Genomic DNA, 21,647 nt, shown 5'->3' on the forward strand with positions numbered 1-21,647 from the left:
AGCCTCCACAAAAACCCAAAAGGATGGGGTTGGAACAGCCTCCAGTTGGTGAACCAGAATGCACCTATGTGCCAAGAGGGTGGTGTATTTCAGTCCCATGGAGACAAGCTCCAGAGAGCAGGACCCTTCCAGACCTGGCCCTGTATACGTCTTCATCTAGCTGTTCATATGTCTCTATAATAATTTTTATAATAAACTGGTAGGCATTTAAGTAAATGTTCCTCTGAGTTCTGTGAGCCACTCTAGCAAGTTAATCCAACCCGGGATGTGGGGGGCACAGGAGGCTCTTTGGGAAACTCAGATTTACAGCCAGTCAGTCAGAAGCACAAGTGACAACCCAGACTTGCAACAGGCGTCTGCAATGGGGGCATTTTTGTGGGACTGAGCCCTTAATCTGGGGTATCTGACACTAACTCCAGGTAGGGAGTGTCATAACTGAATTAAATTTGTAGGACACCCAAGTCGGTGCCCACTGAGAATTAGGGAATTGTTTGGTGGTGTTGGAAACATATATTTCTTAAAGACTGTTAGATACAGGTGTTAACGAATTCTGTAGCATTTCAGTTCAGACTACTACTAGTGCCATTCATAAAACTAAAGTTAAATGAGGTTGTTAGCAGAAAAGACCCCTCCAGTATCACAATCATGACACCTTTCTTAGATTACGTGGTAAATTCTAAGGTTTCTCTAACCCAAACCCATACATGTGTATTTCCAATAATTTAGAGTGAAGTGTCTTCCCAAATGCAGGTAAGAGCGTTTCTTTCTGCTTTTGCAGCCCCAGCATGGTACCTAGCCTGAAGGCATGTAATATTTGTTCCATGAGTGGTAGGAAAGGCATAGAAATGATTCTTGTAATGTTTAACGACCCCTAATTGGTCATGAGACAACTGAAAAGAGTATTTATAAAGGCAAGCAACAATACGATTAGAATTCTTAGGTGCTTTACCTACTCTTTATATCCTTCTAATCAAAGCCTATTACAACGGACCCTGATGTTAATACAAGGCTGCCAAAGGAAGACCATTGACATCTGTCAGTGACTTTATGTAGTGGATGGGGGAGGTGACAGTTTCAACAGGCCATTTGCTTTCCTCAAACAGGTGTTACAACCACCATCACTCCAGTCTGCCCTACCCCCCCCCCCAAAAAAAGAAAAAGATGACTTTTTAAGCAAGAGCCGAAACTACTAACTCTTGATAGGTTCCTGTCTTAGTCCATTCTAGCTCCTATAACAAAATACAACAGATGGGGTGCCTTATAAACAAGACATTTATTTCTCACAGCTCTGGAGGCTGGATGGAAAGTCCAAGATCCAGGGCCTGGCAGATTCAGTCCGGTGAGGGCCCACTTCCTGGTTCATGGCCTGTACCTCCAACTGTGTCGTCACACGGCAGAGGGGAAAGGGGAGCTCTCCTGGGTTTCTTTTATAAGTGTACTATCCTCATTCATGAGAGCTCCACCACCCCATGTCCTGATACCACCACCTTGGGGGTTAGGATTTCAACATATGAAGGGGGGGGCACAGACACAATCAGTCCCTAACAGGGAGGATCCTGCCTTGCCTCTTCAGCTAGAAAAAGCCTACGCTGCTGGGAATGAACGGAAACAGCCCCTGAAGTTCAGATACCATTATTATTTGAGACCAAGTGTTCTTTAAAGCAGCATCCCCTGCAGTGTTTCCAAGAATTGCTGTAACAGGGAAAAGTCTTCTGTGTTCAGGTAAGTCTGGGGAATGCTAGGTTAGGCACAAGTAAACGGGTTTTCTTTCCTGTCAGACTTCCGAGCCCTCTATATGCTTATATGAATGGATTCTTTGGAAAGGACTATACTGCATGCAGTAGTTGCCAAAGTGTAGTGTGCCCGTTTGGCAGACAGTGTCTCTCAGGGCGAATGTTCCTCAGAGAGACTTGGAGAAATGCTGCCTTAGAGATGTTTGGTCCAAATACCGGGTTGACCGTGTTATAGTCTCATGAAATCATTTAAATGAACTCTTGTGTTAATAGTAAACCAATTTAATATTTGAAAACGATGTTTACATCATATACAAATCTAAATTACATAAAATTCTCAACTGATAGTGGTGCTAGGACTTACATTAGGAATCACTTCCATGATCAAATACATTGCTTTCCTGTCCTTTATTACAACATTATTTTCATTGAGGTAACCACTGAAGTTTCAGATGGTTTTAAATGTTTTGTCCTTAACATATACTAATTTAGGGCTTTTAAAGCTTCAAATCAATCATTCCTTCCTATCTTTAACTTGCCTCAGTTTAACTCCGTATCTATTGGCAGATACTGACTTAAACTTTATTCTTTTTAGCTATTATTATGACATACAGAAAAATAAAATAGCCATCAGAGAAGCTTAACCTTTACTGAGTGTTTTTTAATGTGTTGGGGACCACGATTAACACTGCGTCTCAGTCTTCAGGGAAGAACTGGGAAGGTGAGAACTATGGTTTCATCCTGCTTTCCAGAGACTAAAAAGCCTGTAAGTAGGTGTCATGCAGGGTGTCATGTGGGGCAGCCTGCGGGGTCTCTGGTCCCGCTCCCCACATAAGAACGCAGGACATCGTGAGGCCAAAAAGGAACACCCACGGAGCCATATGTAGGGGAGTCATACCACTATAGTCTCGCTGGCGACTGGGTTGGAGACACAGGAAGCAGGAGCCACACTGTCTACAATCCGCCGTGCTAAGTGCAATCTGCGCTTGCTAGCTCAGCCACCATCTTCTTGCTAGCCCCCCTTTTTTCCTGCTAGTGTAGCCATGGCAGTTATATTAGTGGCCAATGGCTCACTGGTTACAGCTGATGGCCAACTATCCACAGCTGATGGCCAGCCAATCACAGTTGATGGCCATTCACTACCTGAGCCAGCACCTTTCCACGTGAGGCCGAGAGCCTGGAAACTGCACTCAAGGCTCTGTCCCCACAGTAGGCTATTACTGATGCTATTACTTTAATCACTTGGTTGACTGACCTCTCAACTGGGAGTTTTCCCTTTGCAATATGTGGAGTGATGTTGGTACCCTACAGATATCCCACAACCGTTCACCCAATAGCTTTAGCATCCACTGATGACAAATGCCCCTGCTCTGCTATTCTACTACAGTGCGGCTGTCTTGCCTGCGTCCACTCTGCACGATTCCTGTAACATTTAATAAACTGTAATAATACACTTGTGTTCAGCATCTGAAGTTGTATGGCACTTAAAAACCTTTAAAGGGCCTGTTGTCAAGTTTAACAGCAGAAGCATAATTTTATTAGCACCAGCTTCCAAGTCTGGGTTTCAGTGGTTCTCAGCCAGGAACCGATTGGCTGCCCATTAAAAACATCTGAGGCATGTTCAAAAGTCAGGCTGTTGCAGTGGTACCCAGGCCAGTGAAATCGTCTCTAGGATGAGAGTCAGGTTTGCAAAATTTGGCGAGTGATTCTTATGTTCAAAGATGAGAACCACTGCTCTCTAATCCCGTGACATTCCTTACAATTTCCAATTCAGAATGCTGTGGGTGAGTCAATAAGCTTACAGTTTTGAAAAAAGTGCAACACGCCCAATTTTCTTTAGAAAAACAGTGCTCTTGAAATTCACGATTCCTTAAGTATCAAACATCACAGACGTTAAGCCACACCATATGATTTCTGGGGAATCAGATCCAGAATAGGATATATTTTCTGCTCAATTCTCTAGATCACACAGACATTGTATAAGCGATTAAGAAGGTCCCATACCTGCACTTCATGACAAAGAAACGAAGCTGATAAGTTGGTGGAGGGAGCAGAGAGGGCTGCAGTCTAATTTTGCCTACAGGATCTAAAACTGCCTTATGTGTTTCCCTCAGGAGAAACTGACATCAGCATGACACATTAAGGATACTCAGAAATTTCAAATCCACCCCTATGCCATTTTTTCAACCAGAGATTTACCGTATTTTCCCAAACTATACAAAAGCAGGTTTCAAATAAGAGTGCAACCATTGGTCATGTCCATCTTTCTGACAAATGTCAAACAAAAGGATGATGAATATTCTTACAATAGTGAACTACACAGTAACTGCATTTCAAAACCACAAAGGCCCCGCCCACAAGTCTTCCAGCTAGTTATGTAGGTTTCTTTCCTTCAGGAAAAAAAAAAATGAATGAGAGAGGGAAGGAGGGATAAAAGTAGGGGTCGGAAAGAGAGAGAGGATGAATAAATCAATCCCTTCTTCTATCTCTGTTATGTGCCAATGTGAACAAATCGCCATGTGGGAGGGAATACTGTTAATCAATTTGACTCCTCAGTAAAACATTTGAAACAACAAAGAAATGTCCTCCAAGTGAATTCACCTCCTGTCTTCTGCCAGCATCCATGAGATGGTACCTGCTCAGGTCCAGGATGAGGGCTTTCACCCCAGTGTTAGGCCAGGTATGGGAGTGAAGGCCGCCCCCCCATTCCAGCCCACCCCCGCTGGCCTGCTGCTGAATGTCCTAGGTGGAGTGGTGAGAGGTTGAAGCAAACAAGCCGCCCAGAGGGGCCGCAGGAGCAAAGTCTTGTTGGCATGTTATCAGAATGACACACGACCATGGGGCTGCTCAGCTAGGGGTCCCCGAGCTCAGTCAGCAATGAGGAGTCTCCTTAGGGAGACTGAAAACATCGGCGCCTGAACGGACAGAAGCTGTAAAGCGAAAACGCCCCTGGGCCCCTCTCCCCTCTCCTCGGACACCAGTCCCCAAGTCTCCATCCTACCCGGTTCTATCGCAGAAGGGATGCTAGCTCAAAGGGTGGCCCAGAGTGAAGAGGACTCCGCGGTGTGAAGAGCCAAAGGGGAGAGAAGCATCGCAGGCGCTCCAGCCAGCAGGTGTGGGTGTTTTATGTGCTGGTACCGACATTGCTCAGGGCCAGAGTCTTCATAACCGAGGTCAAGCCCCGAGTGCGGTATTACCACGTCTCCACCAGCAGGGGACGCCGAAACGGCCAATATGTTCAAAGTGAAGTTGCTAAAGCAGAACCGTAGAGAGAACGCTGAATCTGAGTCAAAGAAAAACTGCTCTCCGGGCGGCCAGATGGCTCAGTTGGTTAGAGCGCGAGCTCTCAACCAAGTTGCCGGTTCCATTCCCATGTGGGATGGTGGGCTGCAGCTCCCTTCAACCATCCCCCCCCACCCCGCAACTAGATTGAAAACGGTAACTGGATTTGGAGCTGAGCTGCGCCCTCCACAACTAGATTGAAAGGACGACGACTTGGAGCTGATGGGCCCTGGAGAAAGTTTTCCAATGAAAAAAAAAACTGCTCTCTTCGGCCCCCCACCACTGAAAAGGATGCTTGGCACATTACTACACTGTGGGTACTAGAGAAAAATACGTGTCTCGCTAGTCAAAGGAAAATAGTGCACTCTAGGGTGCCCTGGCTTTGCATGAACAGCTAGCAGCCATTCTTTTGAGAAACCTTATCTCCCACTTCACCACCTAAAGCAAAACTGCTGGCAGTAGGGCCTCGATTTAGAAGCTCCCCTAAGTGCCCCTACTGCACCCTCAGTTCTGCTTAGCTGAAACCCGTGATGGGTGCCAGGGCACGGATGTTCAAGCTCGGCACCAGCCCTGCACAGCCACAGTGCTGCCCCACTCAGTGGGCAGAACTCAAGGCCATTCTCATAGCAGCCGGATGAGACCAACCTGCAATATTGACCTCGGCCATGCCCCTCGGAGTCCCAGAAGTAGCCAGCTGGGCAGACTTCAGGAAGGACCTACAGCTCGTTTCATCTACTACCTACCATTACAACCCACTCCAAGCAGCTTAAACCAACCTGCTAGTCTTTGTCGTCATCACCAATAATCAGAAAAAAAAGATGGACAAAAGGCAACTGGCCACCTTACTTGAGAGACATCCAGTGGCCCCTCCCCCCACAGGCAACCCAAAGGTGCACAGGGCATTTCTGGTCTGTTGTATAGTCGACATTCCATTGGTCTGGGTGAGTCACATGGGTAGAGTCCTCAAATGGCGGCAGCCTTGGATGCCGTACCTGGCATAACCCATGTACCCAGGCATCAGAAGCAGAATGTGGAGAACTAGGGAACAGATAACTCAGTGTCTTTAATAAATACATTGGAAGCCAACAGAAAAAGGAGAACATGTAACATTAAGAGACATATCTAAATGCAATGTGCACCTGATATGGACTTGACTCAAACAAATCAAATGTAATACTTGAGACAGGAAATTTTGTACACCGACTACATATTTGATGATGTTAAAGAATTATTAATTTTTGGTACGATAATAGGGTATTGTATTTATGATTTTTCAAAGTTATTACCTTTTAGAGATATATACTAAAATATGATGAACTGATACATTTGGTATTTGTTTCAAAATAATTGATAAAACCAGGTATAATTTGATGATCATTGTACATGGGTGATGGATACATAGGGGTCGTTATACTACTTTCTCTACTTCTGTATATTTGAAAGTTCCCATAATAAAAAGTGAAAGAAAATTAAGTTCTTGTACAAAAACATGCAACGAAGAGATTCAAGCATTGTGACGAGATGATTCATACACATCGCAAGCAAAATAACTTAAGTTGCCTTAAAAAAATACTACCATAATGTAACGAAGGAGAAAAATGCAAATGGATGAATTCTACAAAGTTCCACACATCTGGTAGCTACAATTTCCACATTCAATACGTCATTCCCAAGAGAAATTAAAAGGCAAACATTTTAAAAAGAAGGCCTTAAAAACATACATATTTTGCAAGGAATCACTTGCAAGTTTAAGAATTAACTCCAAGTTTTCTGCATTCTCAAAACTCCGTCTAAATTCTTTGGATCAATCCCTTTTCCAGACACCTTTGTAGAGGTCATTATTCATACATTCAACAAATACTGAGTACCTGCTAAGTGTAGGCCCTACGGTCATGGTGAACACCAAGCCTTGCCCTTCGAAGTGACTATTCTAAGTGCGGGTGCAGACATGGTATCACGCCGTCACCGCAAAATGTGCCGATTCTAAGCATACGTGTCTATAAACTTTTATTTTAAAGAATAATTCTAAGAGTTAGGGTCATCATGAGACAGCAGATTACATTTGATGATGGAACTAATTTATTTCACATGTGCTACCGCCACCATTCTGAATACCTGGGATGCTACCTCTTTAACATTCTGGTTCAAATGTTATATATTTTATACTAATTAGATAAAGAAGTACTAGAATTGGCACAGAGGAGGTATGAGTACCCCTAATGTTTTGACAAGTAAAAAATACGTCACATTCCAAAGCTTAAAACCTTTTGGAAAAAAAAATCCAAGAGCTCTGTCCTTCTCCTACCTAGTCGCTTAGTTTACCATTAATAAATCCTTTGGGAATAGCCATGAATGAGATGAATTACCCTGTATGGTGGAAGCCCCCATGGATAATATGTTAATGCCCCCAGTGACCCATTAAGTCCGGCCATGCAAAGATCTGCCTATTGGTGGGTCTCCCTAAAGGCCTTCCCACCAAACGCGACACCTTCAGCTCAGCACGTATACCTGTAGCACGGACTCATTCTTTTCTCATGTTTTTTAATTATGCTGCCATTTTTGTGAGGCTAATTATAGCAGCTGTAAACACCTCTTTCTGTAATCTAAAGCCAACTAAAAAGAAAGTAGACACCAAGATACCAATATCTTTCATGCTTAAAGGCAAATGTATTCAGTTCCTTTCCATGCAGCACCTATAAAGTATCTATCTATGTGCTTGTTACTTCTTTTCCAAATCAAGTTTGGGACAACCTTGGAGATTGCACTCATTCTCCATGCTGAGCCATCTTGCGCCATGTTCTGGCAAGTATCTTATGTAGGGGGAAAGGAACATTCTTGCTGACCTACAGATTACTGAAGTAAGGAGTGTTGTGGCAGGAGAGTTAATGTCTATTGTCTCTTCTATCGTGGTCAAGGTCACAGTAGGGCAGTATCAACTTGTACCAACAGATGCCTACAGACGCCTAGATACGCCACAGCAGGGAGGAAGGCACAGGAGAAGAGGAGCGGGAGTAGACTCAATGTCCTATGATGGAGTGTAGAGGCTGCTAGCTGGAAAAACCAGGAATAATGAAAATGAAGTATCCTCCTTAGGACGCCATGCCAAGCAGAAAGCCTCCGAAAAATCCACCAGTCACTAGAACATTCTTCTTCACAAATGACACCACCTAGGAACAGAAGATAGCACAATGGGTTATTTTGCTAAGGACGTTATTATTAGAAATCATCTCTATGACCTATGCAAGCTTGACAATGTCAACCCCCTCACCTATTGAGTAGTTTTGCACTTTACCCACAGGGCATGGGAAGCCAGGGACAGACTTACATGTGAAAATGAGCACTGGCTGCTGTGGGAAAGCTAGGATTACAGGGAGCCTGACTGGAAGCAGGACATAGATCAGGAGGTGAGATGATGGATCTTTGGATCCAGGTGATGGCAGGGGTGCTAGTGCACAGTGACCAAATTCAAGAGATGTTTTTGAGACAGGACTTTGTGAACAGAGGATGGGCAACATGGGGGATGAGGAGAAGTCAAAGGCAACTCAATGGATTCTGTCTTTAGTAACAGAGCTAAGAAATCCATCCCCAAGTTCACACAGGGACAGGGAAGGACAGAGTCCATGGGGCAGTGCTGGGGAAAGAGTAAAACTGCATTCAATAAACTGGTCACAGAGGCAAGTCACCACTTTCCAATTCACTCCTTCCATTTTCTTCAATACTTCGTCTTGTCCAGTGATGGCCACTCACTCTGAAGTCTCTCCTCCAAAATCTCTCCATACATTCATTCTATCCACCATGTGTCTGTTCATCTATCCAGCCATCCCACTCAGAGACCTCGTCTCAAGTACATGCTGTAAATTCTGATTCTCACATTTCAGCACATCAGAGGACGACTAACAACTGAGCTCCTTATTTTCTTCATTTCCCAAAGTCCCACCTCCTGTACAAGGCCCCACTCATCTGAGGCTGGGAGCATGCACGTGGCACCCTTTGGCTCCCATGTCTGTGCTCTAGAATCTCCACGCAGAGATAACATCGGTAAGTGGGTCAGACTCCCTCTTTCTCCCAATACAACCACCACCTGAGCACGTGTCCAGAGGGACACACATCCAGCAACCTGGCCCAATCATCTCTTGAACTGAAGTCCAATGACTTCATCACCCAACCACTTAAAGCCACTTACATCCTGCCCTTCCCCACTTACTCCATCCTCCTGGGACCGTCTAGCCTCCTCACTCCCCCTGGGCCTATGTCTTCCTGCATCACCTTCCCTCCCCCGACTCGAATGGACCCCACATTTCTCTACTAGAGGCACTGTCTTTTGCCATCTGCCATCAGGGGGAATGAAAAAAAATCACAGGAGGGCTGGCCCGGTGGCTCAGGCAGTTAGAGCTCCATGTTCCTAACTCCGAAGGCTGCCGGTTCGATTCCCACATGGGCCAGTGGGCTCTCAACACACACATACACACACACACACAAAAAGGCAAAAAAAATTGTAAAAAAATATATATATATATAAAAAAATAAACCCTTTCTTAAAAAAAAATCACAGGACTTCCTGATACAATTGCTTTCATTCATTATCTTTACTTTCCTACTTCCTACTCATTCCTCAAGTTGCTGTAGTTTGGCTTTCAACTCCACCACCCCATTAAAACTGTTGTCACTTAAATCACTAATGACTTCCTTGTCGCTAGGTACTGAACTTATCATCTCCATTCCCTGCTTCCCAAATAACAGCATGGGCTCTGAAGAGGGAACCGGCCACTCTCCATGAGGCATGTGACAGTCCCAGGCCATGAACAGCAATACAAAAATGTGTGGAATAAACCAATTCCAAACCCTTTGGTTTGTCCCTCTGGGAGTCAACCCTCGGTTCTAATCAAACATTAACCTTATGCTTTTTGTTATATACATTTCCTGTATCACTGAAGAAGTTTTCAGCAATCATGTATTACTTTTAAAAACATTTGAATAGTAAAATGGAGGCAAAATGAAAAAGTGTAATTTTCATAACCTTGAGCTTGAGGAGGAAGGATGGAAGGAGGGAAGGAACAGGGAGGGACTATCTGTGCTCCTGGCCCCACAGATGCCACCTTCCATTCTGGGTAAAGGACCGGCTGTGGCCAACCGCTCGCCACCGTACAGTATTTTTCCAGTCCGCTAAGTCATGTACCACTCATCTGCTTTTCAACTGCCCCAAATCTGCTGACATTAGTTGTCTCCTGGGATTCCTCTCCTGTTCTCTCAGTTCTTGGGGATTTACCCTTTCTCATTTTGTTACTGTCACTTTGAAATATTTCAGAAGGAAGCCGAGATAACTGCATGTGTCTCATCTGCTGTGTTTCACCTCAGTCCACCTACCACCGACTGCCTATTCTATTTGATTACATGACTTTCTTCCGTCTACTGAGTGTGAGTGCCTCAAGGACAAAGCCTATTTCAGTTCATTCGAAATCCCTCCTCTGCTCTCAGTCTGTCCCTTTTCTCCGTGAACCCAGAACTCCATTGCTCCAGGCTATGTAAGGTGCCAGGCAGCTGCTGTACTTTCTCAACACCTTGGTCCTGGTGTATTTCTCTCCGGTGCAGTGCACTTATTTCTTTGGGACATTTGACATATTTCTAAAGATAACAAAGCAGTCGCAAAATACACCCTTTTAAAAAGGAAAAATCGTCCTGTGCCTCCACTGCCAGCCAATATAACCTAACCTGGTTTTACATATTCGCTCAAGGGTTAGCAAACTACATACAGCCCACAGGCAAAATCCAGCTGGCTGCTTGCTTTTAAAGTTCCATTACAACACAGCTGTGCCCACTTGTCTGCATTTCATCGCTGGTTATTTTCATGTTACAGAGAGGAGTTCAGCAGTTTTGACACATACCACATGGCTTGCAAAGCTGAAAATATTTCCCACTTGGCCCTTTACAAAAAAAGGCTGCCGACCCCTGAGCTACATATTCCACTAGTTTTGTGTAGAACAAGTATGGGCATTTCAGAGATATGTGTGCACGGAGACAAAATAAGACAACATGGTCATAGTGCTGTATAATCTACATCCTTATCGTCCTCCCCACTTGCCGCGCTGCCCCCAGCCCTAAGAGAACTAGTTCATGGGATGACTGACCCACATACAAGTATGTGCATATACCACTGTGCACTGTCACTCAATGACAAACACTTCAATGACCCAGCTTTAAAAAAAATGCCTCTTGGGGCCGGCCCGGTGGCTCAGGCAGTTAGAGCTCCATGCTCCTAACTCTGAAGGCTGCCGGTTCGATTCCCACATGGGCCAGTGGGCTCTCAACCACAAGGTTGCCGGTTCAATCCTTCGAGTCTCACAAGGGATGGTGGGCTGCGCCCCCTGCAATTAAGATTGAACACGGCACCTTGAGCTGAGTTGCCGCTGAGCTCCCAGATGGCTCAGTTGGTTGGAGCGTGTCCTCTCAACCACAAGGTTGCTGGTTCGACTCCCTCAAGGGATGGTGGGCTGCGCCCCCTGCAACTAAGATTGAACAACGGCAACTGGACTAATAGCAACTGGACTTGGAGCTGAGCTGCGCCCTCCACAACTAAGATTGAAAGGACAACAACTTGAAACTGATCGGCACCCTCCACAACTAAGACTGAAAAGACAACAACTTGACTTGGAAAAAAAAAAAAGTCCTAAAGTACACACTGTTCCCCAATAAAGTCCTGTTCCCCTTCCCCAATAAAATCTTTTAAAAAAATGCCTCTGATGTGAAGCTATTCCACCCCCAGCCTACACACTGGTGTGTGCAGCCCCGTTTCTGTACACAGGAAACTGCACACGCCCTTTGCGCACTGCACGACTCACCTCCTCTGCTTTGCTTCTCATCTCCGTGGAGATCTGGTTGCTCTTACGGATCTTCAGCTGTTCCTTGGCTTTCTTCATGTCCTTCTCTACTCGCTGCCAGTCAACTTTGATGTAGCCAGTATGGTTTGCAAGCTATAGTTTCAACAACAGCAGCAAGAAAGAAGAAACACAGGTTTGTTATTTCTTTTTGTCAGGATAAGTCCCTGAAGTACATTAGCGACAATCCTTCTGACTTCCCATTTTTGGGGACATCTGCCATCCAGCTCTTTGTATGACAGTGACATTCACTCAGCATCTACTCAGAACCCACCCTAAGGTGAAAGGCCCAACGTCCGGAGCCGGAAATCAACAGCCTGCCCTTCAATGGCTGTTGGCAGTTCTTTTACTTTTATTTATACTCTTACCCCTATCTAAAAAGTTTTAAGTTAACTTAAAAAATAAAATGGTAAAATCAGAATAAGAAGTCAACAGGTAAGGGGAAGAAATGAACTTTACAGCCAACGTAAGTCTGGGTTTCTTGACAATGTGAACACAGCAAGGCCGTCAGGTAGTAATCACTGTTGCACAGAAAATCTAGCACATGGCCGCCATAGATGTCTCACAAGCAACTTCATATAAGGGGTACTGGGAGAAGCGCACCAAAATATGCCATCCAGAATGTGTCTCCTTCCCTTGGAAAAGACAGCAGGCACAAACACTAAAACTCGGTGAGAACCACTTCATCGAGAATGTGAACTGGATAAGTGATTCAAGTATGCACTTTTCTGATGTATTAGTGTTATCTAAGGAATGAAGAGACGGACGACAGCCCATCAATCAATCCTGTTCTCTGCAATCAATATTGCTTCCCTCCATCAAACTTTTGATAAGTCATACCTTCCTGAATATCTCAGAGTATCTAAAACCGAAACGTTTCTCCCCTCTATAGTATCCTGCATTGTTGCTCTTCCTGTAGTCTCTATTTTAGTTAATGGCGCCTCCACGTATCGTGTTTCCCTGAAAATAAGACTGGGTCTTATATTAATTTTTGCTCTAAAAGACGCATTAGGGCTTCTGTTCAGGGGATGTCATCCTGAAAAATCTGCTAGGGCTTATTTTCCAGTTAGGTCTTATTTTCGGGGAAACACGGTAAGGTACCCAAACAAGGCTAGAGGAAATATTTGTAATATGTAATAAACAAAACATTAACAGTCATAAAAAACATGAACTCTAGAGATCTAGGAAAAAAACATTTGAAAACGGGCAAAGGCAACTGACAGAAGAAAGTGGCCAATAAAAGGAAAAGTTCAACTTGGCAAGTAATCAAGGAAATTCAAATTCAAATTAGACTTATAGCAGCAACATAGTTCAATGTCAAAAACTGTACACTAAAGGAAGGTTCCAATTTCTTTATTCTATGCTGTGTCTCCCACAGGGCAGAAGAAATGGAACAGCGACTTGAGGCTACAACAAGAAAAGGGCAGCTGACTGGAGAAACCAGAACTGTGTGTGTCCTGTTTGTCCTCCAGTATCACCCGGCCTAGACTCAAGGCAGGACTCAAAAGCACTGGACAAAATTCAACACACATTCATGATCAACAGTCTCAGAAAAACAGAACTGGAGGAGGAGCACTTCCTCCTCAACTTGATAAGGAGCATCTAAAAAGAAACCTACAGCTAACACTGTATTTATTAGTGAAAGACCGTTTTCACCTAATGTTACAACCAAAGTAAAGACGCCTACACGCTCCACTGCTACTCAGCATCGTACTAGAAATGGAGCTGTTGGTAGTGTAATAAGGCAAGGAAACACCAGAAGAGGCATCCAAATCAGAAAGGAAGAAGCAAAATTGTCGCTATTCATACACATTTGTCTACATAATCTCAAGGAACCCAACATGTTAAAACAAAGAAAAATTCCTACACCTAAAAAGTGAATTTAGCAAGGTAGCAGAATACAAGATCAACACACAAAATCTATCGTATTTCTACATGCTAGCAAATTAAAGAACTGAAAATGGAAATAAAATTTATGATTTAAAATAGATGCAAAATAATTAACTACGAAGTATAAATGTAAACAATCATACATGATCCGTAAGCGAAAAACTATGAAACGCTGCAGAAAGAATTCAATGATGACCCAAATAAGTGTACAGACAGGCCGTTTACATGGCATGAACACTCAACATAGAAATGACCTCCTCTGCTCTCCAAATTGAGCTACAGAGTTATCATGACCCCCATTCTAGCAGGATGTTTTAGAGATGTATAACCAAGCTGGTTCTAAAATGTGTATGGAAAGGAAAAGAACTATTAGGTAGGTGGAAAAGTAACTGCCATTTAAAAGGTTAAAAATTGCAAAAACCACAATTATTTTTGCACCAAATAGAAGAGCCAAGTGATTTTTTAAAAAGAACAGAGCTGGAGGACTCAAACTACCCAATTTTAAGACAGACTATAATGCTACAGCAATCACGATAGTATGGTATTGGAGAAAGGACAGACGCACAGATGAATGGGCTGGAATAAAAGGTATAAAAAAGACAAATCGATTTCAAAATGGGCAAAAGAACTAAACGTCCCTGAAAAGGAAGAAAAGATGTTCCACATCATTAGCTGTTCATTCTCTATCCATCCCTTGGGAGACAGCCTTAGGGCTGAGGATGAGTGGCCAAGGAAAGCCACGAGAGCAACTAAAGCTACGAGGTACCTAGGGATAGAAAAAGCACCGATGTACGAGATCTATATGGAAAAACAATAGAAGTCTAGCAAAGACATTACTGTCCTACATAAATGGAGCGAAAGCCCATGTTCACAGACAGATGACTCCATATCATAAAAGATATTAATTCTTCCCAAAGTTCTCTACATGGTTCCCAGGCAATTCCAATCAAAATTTCAACAGAATTTTTGAGAGTAACTGACAAGCCTGTTCTAAAATGCAGACAGACAAGCAAAAGTACCAGAACAGCCCCAACACTCCTGAGGAGTATGTGGGAGAACTCGTCTTACCAACTATCAAGGCTGAGCAAAGGGCGACAGGCGGCCAGTGCCACAGAACAGACGGACTCTTATCAGATCCACACACACACGGAGATGGAGGCAGCGCTTCCAATACTGGGGAAAGGAAGCCTGGTTCGTGAAATGCTGCTGGGACAGTGATCAGTGTGAGAGAAGGGAAACTGGATCCCTAACCCCTGATGTCTACTCCCACTGTCTTCCCTCTGGTGACAGATGACATGACTCTGGTGTCCCACATCCCCTCGCGAGGAGGCATCGCTGCCCTCCTGGAGTACCTGACCCACACAATACCAGAACCCCATATTGAGTCTTTTCCTGAAGGTCCCGAGCAGCAGTGGTTTTTAAAACTCCCAGGTGATTCCATGTGGAGTCAAGTTTACAAATCAGTGTTACGGTACAGAGCAGACTTAGAGAACCAGCACTCACTGGTCCTAAAATAAAGTCCAGGCCAAAGAGACAGCACAGGACACCTGTGATTTAGCCCTCATTTCTCTTCGACAGCCCTGGGGTCAATGTCCCCTATGGAAGAGCTGGCTATCCTGTTGTATTGGAATAAATCCTATCACAGGGCACTTGCATCACACTTTGTATTTTTGAAATCACATTTGCTGAATATTTCAACTGGTCTTAAAAACCCCGTAAAGGTGATATAATAGGGAATATGTACTTATGTCCCCATGTTATAAATGACAAAATGAAATGCAACTGTTAACTCACGAAGTTTGACTCAAACGGTCCATAGCATTTCAAACAGTACATAGAAACAAGTGCAGAGGCTATTGTAGTATAACAGCCAGGATTATATCACAGCTCCTCCTAGTACATCCCTAATAGGCGAGCGTAATTTCCAAACACCTAGGAATATTTCACATACAGACCTGAAGGAGAAAAAATCCACCGCCCACAGCTGTTGCAGCCAACTTTCCAACCTTCTGGAATATGAAACCCGTGCACCTACAAAATTCAAACCAATAATCAGACAAGTGTCGGGTACACAGAAACAGTTGTGAGATATGTATATTACTCAGCCATGAAAAAAATGAGGAAATCCTACCATTTGCAATAACATGGTTGGAGCTAGAGGGCATTAACTAAGTGAGATAAGTCAGAGAAAGACAAATATTGTATGATCTCATTTATATGTGGAATATAATTAAAAAAAACAACTCCTAGAAAAAGAGATCACTGGCGGGGGAATTGGAGGAAGGTAGCCAAAACGTACAAACTTGCAGTTATAAGACAAATAAGTACTGCAGATGTCACGTACAGTATGATGACTAGATAACACTACTGTATGATATACAGGAAAGCTGTTAAAACTGCAAATCCTGAGAGTTCTCGTCACAAGGAGAATTTTTTTTTCCTTTCTATTTTGTCTATATGAGATGATGGATGTTAACCAAACCTACTATGCTGATCGTTTCACAATGTATGTAAGTCAAACCTCATGCTGTACCCCTAAACTTATACAGTGATGTATGTCAATTATTTCTCAATAAAATGGGGGAGAAGGAGGATAACAGTACCAATTTCAGAGTTGTTGTCAGAAGGAAATGAGGTATTTATATGAATACTTGAAATAGTACATGGCACGTAGTAAATAATATGTCTCAGCATTAAATAGCATTTTAATGTGATGTTAAAGCAAATGCTACATATCACGTGATCTATTTCACAGAAGTTAATGTGTTTCTACAGGTTAAAGGAGATGATTCCTAGAACCACAGTACTAAATCATGCAAAAAAAAATAAAAATAAATAAGACACCAGCCATCTTCACAGCACTTACCATCCCGTGACGCCTCCAATTAACAGCTGAGTGGCCACGCTATACTTTTCCACCGATGGCCCCGATTCCTGCCCAAACAGCTTGCGCCACCACGGTTGCTTTTTAGCAAATTCTGCAAGGTCCAGTGACTCAAAATTTCCCTCAAAACTTCCTATAAAAATGAAGATACTTCGTAAGAAAAGAGTTACTTTTATGATCAATCACTACTTTTCCTAATGAGATCAAGAGATTTTTAAATAAACAGCTGTAATAAAAACCGCCAAATATTTTATTCGATTTTAGGTAGTTAATTAACTGAAATTCTGACTAGCAATTTTTGAAAATCAGACTAAAATCAACAAATATTTCTTAGAGAAAAAAAAAAAAACCCTAGACAATTGAGTCCTTCCTCTCAAATTTAAAAACAACCAAAAGAACCTAGGAAAAACTGCTAGTGATACCCAAGAATGCATCTTAAATGAAACGGATTTTCTTCATTTGCCTCTCCTTTACAGAAGTAACAATACTATTCGATGGCCCACAGATTCACAAATTATCAGTCCTATGTGGATTTCCAGAAAAGATAAGAGGTAATGTTTCATCCAGCTCTTATTATTTACCATGTGCTAAGCAATAAACATATATACATATCTAACTAAATCCACAGAACAAGTAGGTACAAGATACTATTTATTAACCCCATTTTAAAACTTAAAAATGGAGGTTCACAAGTTAAGTGATTCACCCAAGAAGGGAAAAAGAGTTAACAAAATGTCTAATCCCTTTCTCTGTGGGAAGATAACATAGGGATAAATGTAATGAAAGATGTGCAAGACCTCTACACTGTAAGTGACAAAATACAGCAGAGAGGAATTGAAGGATTACTTGATTCGTGGAGATATATACTTTAGGTTTCATGAGACTCGATATTTTTAAGGTGTTCATTTTCTCTGTATTGATCTAGAGACTCAATATAATCCCAATCAAAAAGCACATTTTTATCTAGAAATTGACAAGATGCTTCTACAATTTATATGGGGATGCAAAAGGCCTAGAGTATATTGTTCCAGTTACTATGGCTACACAACAAATTACCCCCAAAACTTTATGGAGCGAAACAATCATTTATTATGCTTTCAGACTCAGTGGATCAGAAATTCACACACGATACAGCATTGCAGCTCATCTGTTTCACGATGCCCAAGGCTTCAACTGGAAGACTTACAATTACAGGCAGGGGTCTGGAATCATTTACTACAGTCCCACATACAGGCTGCCCCTCTATGTGGGTTAGTGGGCTTTCTTAAAGCCTGGTGGCTAGGTTCAAGGGTGCCGCCTATCCCTAGGGAGACAGTGAGACAGCAAGGGAGCTCCAGGGCTAGGCAGAAGCTATGTTACCATTTAAGACCTAGCCCCAGAAGCCATGAATTGTTACTTCCACCACATTCTGTTGGAGCAGTCACAAACTCCCACTCAGGTTCAAGAGCGCCTCACTCCGTGGAAGGAGTGCCAAAGTCACACTGAAAACAGAGCATGTGTGATTGGAAGATAGTGCTGCAATCATTTAGGAAAATACAGTGTGCCACAAGTGGCCAAAGCAATAGTGGATAAAAAAGAACAAAGTTCAAGGAATTTCAAGACTTCTTACAAAGCTACAGTATGATACAGCTACCTAATTTCCAGACTTACAAAGTCAGCATATTTGACATAGTGTAGAACTGACCTAAGGATATACCGATATATAAATGGAAGAGAACACAGAGTCCGAAAGTAGATCTACAAATAGTCATTTGATTTTCACAACATGGCACCAAGGTAAACAATGGGGAAAGTAAGTCTTTTTGACAAATTGTGTTAGAAGTATTAGGTGTCTGTACAACAAAAACAAAAACCTCAATCCCTACATTATATTATACATAAAATATAATTCAAGAATTAATTCACGATGAATTATAGAGTCCAATTTAGCAGAACCAAAATATGGATGTTTGAGGAACTGAGTCTTCTATGGCCTCACGAGTAACATGAAAATTTTTTTTTCTAAAATAACGAAACATTACTGCTATGTTGAAGAAGAAAGTCTCCCTGGGTTAAATAGTATCACTGAAAACAAGAATGAGTTTTGAGTTTTGCTCTAATGTAATTTTACCAAGCCCCTTAGTTCAAAAGGGGCTCCAGTCCAAAGGGGGATCAAATTAGAGATCATCAGTTCATAAAACTTCATTCAGTCATTCAACAAACACTGCTAAGCATTATGTAGGCAAAAGTAACTCACTACTCTTCTTTATAGGCCCAGGAAATCAATGATCACAGTATTATGTACTCTGATAAAGCTTGAGATTCATGATGCCAACCTCAAAATTTCTTGCAACAATTTCCTCCTTGCAAATACTTGATCAACCTATACATTTTAAGGGAATGAGGGCAGTCTGCTCTGCAGGAAAATCATTCATTGTGTATTCCAACACCTTAGTCACATACATTCAGTGGTGTGCTAGTAAGTGTTTAACCAGTTTTGGGGGAGGGCTGATTTGTAGTGTATGCCAATTTCCATGGTGTGTTCACTCATGGTGAGTGTGACATCACTGAATTGTGACATCATTGGTCAGAGTTGGGGAGAGATGCACAGTAGCACTCCATACTCTGTTATTTCCACCACATGGACACAATACATGCAAATAACCTCAAGAACCTAGATAACAGTAAAACTTGGCAAATAATAAAGGAAGTGATGAGTTCTGACTTTTTTCACTGCCTTTGTTTTTAACATAATGTATGCAATATTAAGTTTCTATAACTGAATTTCCGATGGTGGCTCTGTTTAGCAATCGGATCGTGTAAGCAAGTACTGCATTGAATACAACCATGAAGCATCTGGCAGAGATTTATCATTTTGTATTGTTTAACTGTTCGTCTATCTTTCTGTCTCCCCCACTGAACTATGACTTATAGTCATATCTTTCTGTCTCCCCCACATGACTTATAGGCGTGCTCCACCGCGTATTACACTACTGGGGATCTTCCTTTGACTACAGCGACTAAATAAGAGACTCTTTCAAAGTATCATCCCATGTGTACTAGTCTTTGAAAACCATCAGTAGTGCAAGCGGAGGCACCTTGCACACAGAAGGACACTTGCCAGGTGTTTGAGAAGAACGTCCAAAGGGATAGAGAAGGCGCCTTAGTCTCAAAGTTCCAGAGTGCTTCCGAGAACTGGGACGGAATGTCTCCGGGATTAGGCAGCTGGGGTTGGGGGCGGCGCCGGAAGGCTGAACAAGCCCAGTAGGAGACAACACCACGGGGCAGTTCGGCCCCAGCCTGGCGCCTGACCTTGGCGGGACCCTGGGGGCGGCCGGACCAGGGGCGAGCCCCCGGGGCACTCCCCGCTCCAGCGCCGCTTGGGCTCCCTGGGGGCCTCTGCCGGGACAGGCTGGCGCGGAGCTCTTCCCCTTCCGCAGCCCAGGAAGGCGGCTCCCCGCGACTCCTGCGGCGCGCGCGCCCGTCCTTACCTTGACTGGACGCGGCCATTTCGGAGAGCTCGTCTCGCGATGACGGCAGCTGGAGCTCGCCACGGTAGGACACGCAGTGGTGCACTGTGGTCGGCGCAAGCTGGCTTCCGGCACGTGGGGTAGATGTTTCCATTCCCACGGCGGCAGCGGAAGAGGGCGGGCCGGGCCCAAGGAGGTCACTCCCCAACCCCGCGGGTAGCTGCGTCACAAAGCTCCGCGGACGGAGTCACCAGCTCCACACCCAACTCAGCTGACGCGCCCAGACGCGCCTGCGCAGAAAGCCTCGCCAGGCGGAGCATCTCCGCGGGCCGCGCGGGTGAGCTTGGTGCTCACGTAGTAGGGCGTTCCTGGGCGGTAGTCGTGACCCGGCCCTTCCCTAATCAACACTATTTACCCATTACTCTACTAAAAATAAAGAAAGCCGGCATGTCGTGTTTGTTCATCTAAACATTGAGCAAGTATTTATCAGTGCCTGCTACGTGCCCGACGCTGTTCTAGTGGAGGAAGACAGACATTTAAAAAAATATTCAAACAATTACAATAAGAGAAGCACTCAGAAATGAAACAGCTTCCTTGCCAGCGGAGCCTTTTAACTATGTGCCAGGGCACAGCTCTCCAGCCCACCCCTAAGCTACTCCTCTCGCTATCTCCCCATTCCAGTTAACGGCAACTTCACCACTCCAAAACCCTTGGTCTTACTCCGAACTCCTCTCAAAGCCCACAAATCTAATTCATCAGCAAACCCCTACACTCTACCTTCATGCCATTTCTCACTCCTCTAGTGCTACCGTCTTAGTACAGGCCACAATCATGTCTCACCCTCAGTTAACAGGTCTACCTGTCCCTACTTTTGTTCCCCTAAAGTCTTTTCTCTCCACCACGGCCAGAAAGATCAGTCTAAAAAGTAATTGCTATCACGGCCCTCCTCTACTCCGAGCCCTAACATTTGGTGGAAAGAAAAGCAGGTTTATTTAGAATCCCGGAATTCTAGGAGGATGGCCACCCCCTGTCGAAGGCCACCCCCCAACACACACTCCCCACCCCCAGCAAGGCCAAAAGGTTTTCTAAGCAGGTAAGGGGAGACAGAAGAAAGGAGAGGGGAAGTTAGGCAATTCCTGGAAAAAGGCGCTTCCCAGAGACTGGTGTGTTTCAGGGATAGGAATGGAACTTATGCAGATGCAAAAACATCTTTTAAGTCTTGGAGGTTTCCTTAAGGAACCAGGGCCATTGAGCCTGGTATGCATATGGTCTGGAGTAAATAGAACCATTGACACTGGTATGCATAGTAAATGTATGGTAAACAGAGTCATTAAGGTTTGGGGGAGGAAGGGAGGCAAAGAAAAACTTTCAAAAAGTCCCAAGGTAAACCACACTGTAAAATCGAATTACACTAGAAGTTTAAATCTCAAAGTAGAAGACACAGTGTCACCGTTACATTCACGGAAACCAAAATCTGAGGATGCTCAAATCTCTTATATGAAATGGCGTAGAACAACACCCTCTGTTGGCCCTCTGC

The 21,647-nt window shown here is 43.7% G+C and overlaps 1 protein-coding gene across 1 annotated transcript; it reads right to left on the reverse strand.

Annotated features, from left to right (window-relative positions):
* Positions 1-194: 194 nt before the first annotated feature.
* On the reverse strand, positions 195-20,402 carry FUNDC2 (FUN14 domain containing 2). Its single transcript, XM_081042549.1, has 5 exons — positions 20,132-20,402; positions 16,644-16,794; positions 15,733-15,808; positions 11,852-11,983; positions 195-8,182 (listed from the first exon to the last, which is right to left on the reverse strand). The coding sequence occupies exons 1-5, from the start codon at positions 20,262-20,264 to the stop codon at positions 8,105-8,107; spliced, it is 570 nt and encodes a 189-aa protein (XP_080898675.1). The 5' UTR covers positions 20,265-20,402; the 3' UTR covers positions 195-8,104.
* Positions 20,403-21,647: the final 1,245 nt, after the last annotated feature.

The sequence above is a fragment of the Rhinolophus hipposideros genome (assembly GCF_964194185.1).
Source record: "Rhinolophus hipposideros genome assembly, chromosome: X".
Lineage (NCBI taxonomy): Eukaryota > Metazoa > Chordata > Mammalia > Chiroptera > Rhinolophidae > Rhinolophus > Rhinolophus hipposideros.